Below are 9,776 nucleotides of genomic sequence, written 5' to 3' on the forward strand. Positions count from 1 at the left end.
CCTTGCACTGAACTGCACCAAGAAACGAGCCTCCAGCACCTCCCCGCAGCTCCCGTACCGGTGCAGAGTACCCAGATAGTGAGAATCCTCCCAGCCCCACCTCGAGCACCCCCCAAAACTGGCCCTGCACCCTCCAGCCCGGCTCCAGCGCCGCCGCGAGCTTTCCCCAGGACTGGCCCTGGCGGGGCGCCTAGAGCCCCAGGAGAAAGGAGGGGGGCGGTGCATTTTGCAGGAGGAGGAGAAGGGGGGTGGGTGGTGGGGGAGAGAGAAAATTGCGCGGAGACCTGCCAAGCGCCACCGCCGCCGCCACCGCCGCTGCCGCCGCCGCCGCCGCCGCCGCCTGTGAGCTCCGGCGGGCAGCCGGACTGTCGGCTTCCCGGGGCATCTGGGTCCGGCGGGGCACAGCCCGGGCGCTGCCGAAGCCGCCGCCGCCGCCTCCGCGGCGAGTGCAGGCGGCTTCCCCCGGAGCCTGTGCGGCTCCGGCTCCTCGGGGGTGGAGAAGTGGGGGGTGGGGTTGTTGTTTGGGGGGAAGAAGGGGGAGGGGGCAACGCCGAGAGAGTCAGTGGTTTCCATGGTGATGGAGCTGAAAGTGCAGGAAATTTAAAGGCTTGGACCCTGCGAGACAGACAAACCGGTGCCAACGTGCGCGGACGCCGCCGCCGCCGCCGCCGCCGCTGGAGTCCGCCGGGCAGAGACGGCCGCGGAGCCCCGAGCAGGCGGAGGGAAGTGCCCCTAGGACCGGCTCGGCCCGCGGCGCTGCACAGAGCGGCCGGACGACGAGCAGCTAGAGGAGGAGGCGGGGAGAGCGGCCAGTCCACGCGCCCTGCGCCGCCGCCAGCCCGGGAAGGCAGCGAGCAGCCGGCGCCCCCAGCGCCCGCGGTTGCCCTGGAGTAATTTCGGATGCCCCGCCGCGGCCGCCTTCCCGAGTAGACCTGGGAGAGGAGTTGCGGCCAACTTGTGTGCGTTTTTTCCGCCCCGGTGGGAGCCGGCGCCGTGCGAAGGGCTCTGCCGGCGACTCATGCTGCCGGCCCTGCGCCTGCCCAGCCTCGGGTGAGCCGCCTCCGGAGAGACGGGGGAGCGCGGCGGCGCCGCGGGCTCGGCGTGCTCTCCTCCGGGGACGCGGGACGAAGCAGCAGCCCCGGGCGCGCGCCGGAGGCATGGAGCGCTGCCCCAGCCTGGGGGTCACCCTCTACGCCCTGGTGGTGGTCCTGGGGCTGCGGGCGGCACCGGCCGGCGGCCAGCACTATCTCCACATCCGCCCGGCTCCCAGCGACAACCTGCCCCTGGTGGACCTCATCGAACACCCGGACCCTATCTTTGACCCCAAAGAGAAGGATCTGAACGAGACGCTGCTGCGCTCGCTGCTCGGGGGCCACTACGACCCGGGCTTCATGGCCACCTCTCCCCCCGAGGACCGGCCCGGCGGGGGCGGGGTGGCGGCCGGGGGCGCCGAGGACCTGGCGGAGCTGGACCAGCTGCTGCGGCAGCGGCCGTCGGGGGCCATGCCGAGCGAGATCAAAGGGCTGGAGTTCTCCGAGGGCTTGGCCCCGGGCAAGAAGCAGCGCCTGAGCAAGAAGCTGCGGAGGAAGTTACAGATGTGGCTGTGGTCGCAGACCTTTTGCCCGGTGCTGTACGCCTGGAACGACCTGGGCAGCCGCTTTTGGCCGCGCTACGTGAAGGTGGGCAGCTGCTTCAGCAAGCGCTCGTGCTCCGTGCCAGAGGGCATGGTGTGCAAGCCGTCCAAGTCCGTGCACCTCACGGTGCTGCGGTGGCGCTGTCAGCGGCGCGGGGGCCAGCGCTGCGGCTGGATTCCCATCCAGTACCCCATCATTTCCGAGTGCAAGTGCTCATGCTAGAACTCAGGGCCCCCTGCCCGCACCCGGACACTTGATCGATCCCCACCGACGCCCCCCGCACAGTCTCCAACCAGTTCCACCACCCTCTCGCGAGGGGATTCAATGAACTTTTTTTTTTTTTTCCGGCTACAGAGACCTAGCTTTCTGGTTCATGTAATGCACTGTTTAACTGTGTAGGAATGTATATGTGTATGTATATACGGTCCCAGTTTTAATTTACTTATTAAAAGGTCAGTATTATACGTTAAAAGTTACCGGCTTCTACTGTATTTTTAAAAATTTTTTAAGCAAAAGGAAAAAAAAAAAAGAACAGAGAAAAGAGAGACTTATTCTGGTTGTTGCTAATAATGTTAACCTGCTATTTATATTCCAGTGCCCTTCGCGTGGCGAAGCAGGGGGGAAATGTTATTTTTTCTTAAAGTACAAAGAGAGGGGAGAACTTTTGTAGAAGGACTTTTAAAAAGCTATTTTCCATTCTTCGGAAAGTGTTTTGGTTTTCCTTGGACCTCGAAGAAGCTATAGAGTTCAATGTTATTTTACAGTTATTGTAAATATAGAGAACAAATGGAATGACTAATCATTGTAAATTAAGAGTATCTGCTATTTATTCTTTATAATATCCCGTGTAGTAAATGAGAAAGAAGTGCAGAGCAGGATTAAAGAAAACCACTAAAATCGACTGCGCTCGACACTGCGATTCTCTGTGTTGGTGATTGATGGGGGGGGGGGGGGGGTGAGGGGTGGGAGGGGCGGGTTGGGGGTGCCGCTGTGCTTACTATGCCTGTTGGGAGAAGGGGCTCATCCCGTCTTCTGGTGTGATGGAAGTGACCGCTCAGTTTTTCTTGGGGCGGGGGGTGGGGGGGGAGCTATTCTCAAACTCCTCACTTGAGCATCACGTGGCCTCCGCCCAGTCTCCCAGCTTTTTCTCCCTATGTCACCAAAGCTCGGGCCCATCGTGACCTCGACACCCAGCCGGCCCCCTGGAGCTGACCCCAGGCTGGGCCGAGGGGCGGGGGGGAGGGTGGGCGGCTGCTTTGTCCTGCCTGACAGGCCCTTCACAATGGGGACACGTGTCTTTCACACCTACCCTGGGGGCGGAGTGCCGCTGAAACTTGACCCCCGAGGAATGGGGGGGGAGATCAGAGCGCGCCCACCCAGATCCCGACACCCCTCCCGCCTCGCACCCCCCCACCTCAATATCCAGCCCGCGTTAACCCTTTGCACTCCCGGAAGCTGTGGTGGTGCTAGCTGAGGCGATCCATTGGAATCAACGCAACCTCAGGGATCCTGCAGGTCTGAGCCCCTGAAATCCCAGGCCCTCAGCCAGAATTGCTGGTGATAGCTGGGAGATTTGCCACTCACCTCCCTCCTCCCCTGGGACCTAAGGAGGGCTCAGAGGGTCAGGATTTCAGAGGAGTCCGAATTTGGGTGAAAAATGCCACCACTGGGATCTGCAGTTGGGAACCGGGTGGCCCCCCCTCTCTAGACACTTACTCCACTTGGGGGTGGGGGAGGGAGGAGAAATCAGAATCTGCATCTTTGAGCTTTGGGTTACAGAGGGGCAACAGACGTGTTACCCCTTAAAGGGATGTGCAAGACCTCACCCCCACCCCACCCCTTAAAAAGCCAACTTCTCGGGGCCAGCTCTTGACTCGCGTGCGTCCCTCCGCCTCAGTCCGCGGTGGCGCCCGTCCGCGCAGCTCCACGTGGGCCGGCTTCCTGACACTGCTCAGCGCTCCTTTTATTTATCTTGGACTCCAAAGTCGCTCTCCTTTGCTCCCTCCCCACCCCCCTGCCACCTCCCCGCGCCTCCCTCCCGGCGTCCCAACCCCCCCTCCCACCCCTCCCACCCCCAGTCCGGAGTCCCGGGGAATCTATGCTAATTATTTCAAACCTGCGCTGGGTCCCCGGCGCAGTCTCAATGCCCCCGGCCCCGCCCGCCCTGTCCCTCCAGCCGGGCGCTTTCTTCCCTCCCGACGCAGCCTCGGTGGCTCCTCATTTCAATAGCCTGGCTCGGGAGCCGGAGCCCCCTCCCCGGCGCTGCCTCCGTCAGCCGTGGGACAGACGTTAGGGTATTCATTAACTGAGAGCCGAGGAATAACGGCATTATTCCCCCCAGAGAGGGCACCCTGCCCCCGCGACTATCTGAGGCTTCATTGTAAAAGGATTAAAAGTTAAAGACCTCCATCTTATGATTCTTTCATTTAATCTTCCTGGCGCCTGGGAGACATGCTCGATGGATGATGGCTTTTAAAATATTCCTAATGTCGGCTACCTTAAGACTCCAAGCCGGGCAAACAAACGTAATTTATTTCCAGAAGAAAGGGGATATTGAGATGTTTAAGTTTATGAACCGCCGTCCCCATGTATATTTGTTAAGTTCTGACAAATACCCAAATAACGTTAAAATCAGCCATTCATCACTTATGAATTTATGCAAAACTTTCTGTGCCGCGGGCCAATATTTTTTTAGACAGAGTTTCACTTGCGAGGGGCGGAGGTGGTGGGGCGAGGGGAAGAGGAGGGGGCTTACGGGGGGTGGGGGGAGCCGAAAGCAAGAATTTTCATGCCTGGTAAACACGCGAATTATGCGAAGAGAGTTATTCCCAGCTGGGCGGGCAGCCAAAACTCGGAGAGCGCGCCGAGGCCAGCGCCCCCCACCCCCATGTTGGCAGTGTCACTGGATTACAATGCGAGGTCTTCCCCTCCGCGACGCCCCCTCCTCCCTCCGCCCGCTGGCCCGCCCGCCCGCCCGCCCCTCCTCCCCACCCCTGCCCACTTGGAAAACCCGCTCGCAGCCGGCGAGCTTCTCGGCTTTCAGAGCGGGAGCCCGCGGGAGCTAGGAGGACCCGGGCTGCAGACGTGACCGGCAATAGACAGACCACCGGACAGACAGCCTCAAAGGGCCGTTCCGGACACGGAGGGAAGATCCAGCAGGACCCAGCCAGTCCCACAAGAGAGCGAAGGAGGTGCTGGCTCCTGGAACATTGTGACTAATGCACAGCCGGTTGCGTCTCCCTTATTATTAATGTTGATAATACTAATAATAGCATCAACGCGGAAAGGAGTAGAGAGCTCTGGGCAGAGAGGCAAGAAAACTGTCCTCTGCGGTCACCTAGTGCCTATCTCCTGTAAGGAGGAAAATTGATCTTGGCGTCTTCTGAGGCTTTGACAGCCTGTGTCTATGAACTTACGCAGCTGCTGAGGGACCACGCGTCCCCCGAATGGAGATTTATAACCATTACCGATACAGACACATCAACTTTTTCAAAATCCTGGAAGAGAAAGGCAAGGTTTCCCAGCACCCCAGCCCTCCTGCCCTGACTGCAGGAATTCACTCATCAACCCTCTATTTTCAACTCTTCCCTTTTTTCCTTCCTTCTGCCCTTCCAGCATCCTGACACTTGATGCACAAGCATACTGAGGCCAAATGTCCACAGAAAGCCAGCCCCCTTAGGGGAGGACCCTCTGGCCCCCAGAGTCTGGGAATGGGATCTGGTTCCCTGTTGAGATGGAGAAGGCCAGGGGTCCATTATCAGTCTTGCTTCTGAGACTCCTGGGAAAGGGGGTTGAAGTTTGGTGGCAGCTGCAAGAGGAAGCTGGCTGTGTATTAAGAGCTCTTGGCTGTGCTGGATGGGGACGACCGGGGGAGGGCCCAGCCCATACTGGTATTTTGAAGGGGTGATTCATCCTTTTTCTTTAATGCTCTTGGAATGTCAGAGCTGGAGGGGAGCTTAGATTCCAATGACCACCGCTCAATTTACGGATGAGAAGACTGAGACCTCAGTGGGAACTTGCTGAAGATTACACTGGTCTCCATTGTGCCTCTACACTGTTCTCTTTTTCTTTGTTTGTTTTTTCTTCAATATTTATTTATTGGGGGGGGGGGTTGAAGGAAAGTTCTCTCCCAAATTGACATAATTGTAACTGATCATCAGGAAGCTGATCAACCATTCTGTCGCATCTATTCAGCAAGCAATTATTAATGGCTTGCAATGTGCCAAGCGCTGAGCACGTTTATACACATTCTCATCCAAAGTCTCTAGTTCCCAAATAAGGAAACTGGAGCTCAGAGAGTTTAAGCATTTCACCCAAAGCCACACAGTAAGCGGCGTGGTTATGGCTCAAAATCTGAGCTTATGCTAAAGCCTATGTTTCTTCTAAATATCCTTCCTCCCTTCAACCACACATACACCTGGCTTGGGAGACACCACGTGCCACATTACGTGCTGTCCAGTCTCAACTCAAGCTCTGTAGGGATTCACGCCTGGGAAGCCACACCGAACATTTTTGTGCACCCTGTTATGTGCCAGGACCTCTCTCCCTCACCCCCTCCCCAAACACAAGGAGCTTCCAATGCAATAGAGGAGGTAAGGAATGAAGAACAGGGTGAGTGCTGAAAGAGGAGTTAAACAAACCAGCAGACAAACCTGGGCCAGAAAGAGGAGGGCTCCCCGCTGGCCTGGGAAGCCACAGGAGGCATCTGACTCACATCTCTAAGGACAAATTGACTGTGGACCTACTGAGGTGGGTTTATGGGAGGAAAGGGCATTTAGGAGGAGAAAGCAGTCTATATAAGCAAAGACATGATGTTGGAAAAGTATCTGCGTTTTTGGGACACAGCTCGAACAAACTTTAGTATAGGACGGATCCACACCAAGTGAGAGTGGGCAATAAGGTCTGAAAAGCAGGCTGAAGACGAATTCTGGAGGACCTTGAACGCCAACTAAGGGCACAAAACGTTATTGCTCAGGCAATAGGGAGCCATGAAGAGCTCTCAAATAGGGCAGGGACACCATTAGTGCACTACTGCAAAGGAATTATTTATTCATTCAACAGAAAGGTTTTGAGCACTGTTCGGGTTATTACTGGTATGCAACGAGCTACACCAAAACTAACAATCTTCAAATAACCATTTTATTTTGCTCATGATTCTGTGGATCAGGAATCTGGGAAAGGCGCGGATGGGCAGTTCATCTCTGATACTCATGGGGTTAGCTGAGTGCTGGAGATCCACTCCCAAAATGGCTTCTAGCCCCTCGCTGTCAGCTGGGAGCTCTGCTGACCTGTTGACTAGGGTTCCTACAAGTGGCTTCTCCGTGTGGCTTGGGTCTTCTCACAGCCTGGTGGCTTCAGAATAGTTGGACTTCCTACATGGCAGCCCATGACTCTAAGAGAAGGCATTCCAAGAGATTGAGATGGAAGCTGCAAGACTTCTTATGAAATTGCCTCAGAAGTCCCATGACCTTGTTGCTGCTGTAGTCTGTTGGTTAAGCAAGTGTCTAAGACCAGCCCAGATTCAAGGGGAAGGGAATTAGACATCACCCCTCAATGGAAGCAATAGCAAAGAATCAGGGGCCATCTTTAATCTACCACAATCATCTTCTATAGGCTAGGCTCTGTGTTGTATGTCCCAGACACAAAAATTTAAAAGTACGGTCATTTTTTTTTTTTTTTTTGCGGTACGCGGGCCTCTCACTGTTGTGGCCTCTCCCGTTGTGGAGCACAGGCTCTGGACGCGCAGGCTCAGCGGCCATGGCTCACGGGTCCAGCCACTCCGTGGCATGTGGGATCTTCCCGGACCGGGGCACGAGCCCGTGTCCCCTGCATTGGCAGGCGGACTCTCAACCACTGCACCACCAGGGAAGCCCAGTACAGTCATTTTCAATTTAAGTTTGGTGCCAGCGTCCAGGATGGATTGGAAATGGGATAATAACGGCTTCTGGGAAATTCATTAAGGAGGAAATTGGGGAGGTCCAGAAAGAATCAACAAGAGTTGAACCTGAGAAATATCAATGCCAATTAACACAAAGCTCATTTGCCAGAAGCCTGAAGAGGACTTGGTGACTGATTGGATGTGGGGACTGAGAGAGATGCCAGAAAGACCCCTGATGTTTCAGGCCTGCAAGGGGCCATGCACAGAAGAGGAATCTAAGGTGGAAGAGCTTCCTCCTACCCTCACCCCTCCCCTACACACACACAGGGAGGTTCTAGGCTTGTCCAGAAGAGAGAGGAATCTGAGAAGCCTGGAGAATATTTCAGTCTATAATCAAGATGAGTGAGTGAATGAATAAGTGAATGAATGGTAGAGACAGGGCAAAAGAAAGAGGGCGGGGATAAACAAGCACGGCTTGGGAGCAGTAGGATTTTTCCCAGCAGACAGAAGTGTCCTGATAGAGCCAAACATATTTGCATTTTTTTTTTAACCTTTTATTATTTTGTTTGTTTGTTTGTTTTGCGGTAAGCGGGCGTCTCACTGTTGTGGCCTCTCCCATTGCGGAGCACAGGCTCTGGACGCGAAGGCTCAGCGGCCATGGCTCACAGGCCTAGCCGCTCCGCGGCATGTGGGATCTTCCAGGGCCGGGGCACGAACCCGTGTCCCCTGAATCGGCAGGCGGACTCTCAACCACTGCGCCACCAGGGAAGCCCCATATTTGCATTTGACAGTGATATGAAGAAAGGAGCACAGGCAAACCTGGGAGAGGCCAAGGGGCAAAGAAGGTGCTGACACTCCTTGAGTGATGCTACCAGCCGGTGTTTCACGTTGATTAATTCCTCTCCACTGAGAAATGAGGAGCATTGGTGCCATTATACAGATGAGGAAATCGAGGCTCAGAGAGGTTAAATAACTGGCCCAAGGACACACATCTAGTGAGTGGAAGCTCAAATCCAGGACTGTGTGATTTCAAAGGGGCATCATGTCTCCTCCATTAGGGCTTCCTTGGCTGGAATGAATCATCCCCCTTCTCTCCATCACACTTAGCCCTCAGCGCTGCACTTTCTTGAGGAAGGGGGTTCTTAACTTGTGGTGCTTAGAAGATGGGTGTCCATGTTGGAAAGCAGGTCAGGTCCCTCTATCCATGTTCTCTTGGCTCTCAGGACTTTTTCTTCATAGGATGTGTCACAGTCTGTAGTTTGTTATTTATAATTTGCAGTTACTTACATGCGTATGTTTTTTTTCTGGGAGGAAAGTCTGTCGTTTTCATCAGATTCTAAGGTCAGTAACACAAACGTTAAATCCTGTCCCAGTCCATGAGATTTTTAAGTGACAGAATTGTTTATTGTAACTCATGCGTCTAGCCTCTCCACAGCATCCAGTACAATGCCTGTCCTGGTAAGTGTTCAGTAAACCCTAGGTAAAGTGCAGTGAACTGACTTGGGGTCCACAGGGAGCCATTGTAGGTTCCCGAGCAAGGGATGAAGTGGGAAGATTCTTCTGGCTTAGGTTTGTGTAAAAGAAGATTAGAAAGGTAAACATGCAGGCTGGGAGACCACATAAGAGACTGCTACTGTCTATCTTTGGAGGACAGTGTGATCGGGGGGAAGGGAGAGAAAAGGACAAAACTGAGCTGTTCTAAAGGAAAATGGAACTTTGATCCGGCCTGCCTCTTTGTATAAAAGAATAATTTGTTGGAGCTGAGAAGAAGCTCTCCCCTTTAAGTTGCACAAGCCCCCTCTCCTTTGCCACAGTCCTCACCTTTCCCTACGGCATGCTTCACTCATCATACTCCCTGCCAGGACCACTGTAGGCGTTATGCATTTGAGGCTCCTGGATTCAATAGAAGGAGGAGACTGAAAGTCAAAAGCAAGTTTTGAGTCTTTGAAATAAGAAAAAAAGGAAGTCCTAAAGGAAATCAGCTACAGAATTTGGGAAGGGGATTCAGATTTCAAGGATAGATAGAATTACAACATATAAAGTGGGATGGCCTTAAATGTCACTCCTTCATTTGACTGAAGAAACTAAGGCTTGTCAACTCGAGGTCAATGGACTTGTTTCAGGTCCAGTTGCTTTGGAATAGAACTAGCGCCAGAAGCAATATCTCCATATTTCCAGTTCAACCCTCCCTTTAGAGTTGTTCTAAGTATAAACAGTGTTAGAATTTTAAAAGCACTTTCACGTCCATAATTTTATGTGCAATG

At 54.3% G+C, this 9,776-nt stretch overlaps 1 protein-coding gene across 1 annotated transcript; it reads left to right on the forward strand.

Moving 5' to 3' along the window:
* The first annotated feature begins 544 nt into the window (after nucleotides 1-544).
* NOG (noggin) lies at nucleotides 545-2,535 on the forward strand. The gene has a single exon (XM_019945282.3). The coding sequence runs from the start codon at nucleotides 1,158-1,160 to the stop codon at nucleotides 1,854-1,856; it is 699 nt and encodes a 232-aa protein (XP_019800841.1). The 5' UTR covers nucleotides 545-1,157; the 3' UTR covers nucleotides 1,857-2,535.
* Nucleotides 2,536-9,776: the final 7,241 nt, after the last annotated feature.

The sequence above is a fragment of the Tursiops truncatus genome, chromosome 20 (genome assembly GCF_011762595.2).
Source record: "Tursiops truncatus isolate mTurTru1 chromosome 20, mTurTru1.mat.Y, whole genome shotgun sequence".
NCBI classification, from domain to species: domain Eukaryota; kingdom Metazoa; phylum Chordata; class Mammalia; order Artiodactyla; family Delphinidae; genus Tursiops; species Tursiops truncatus.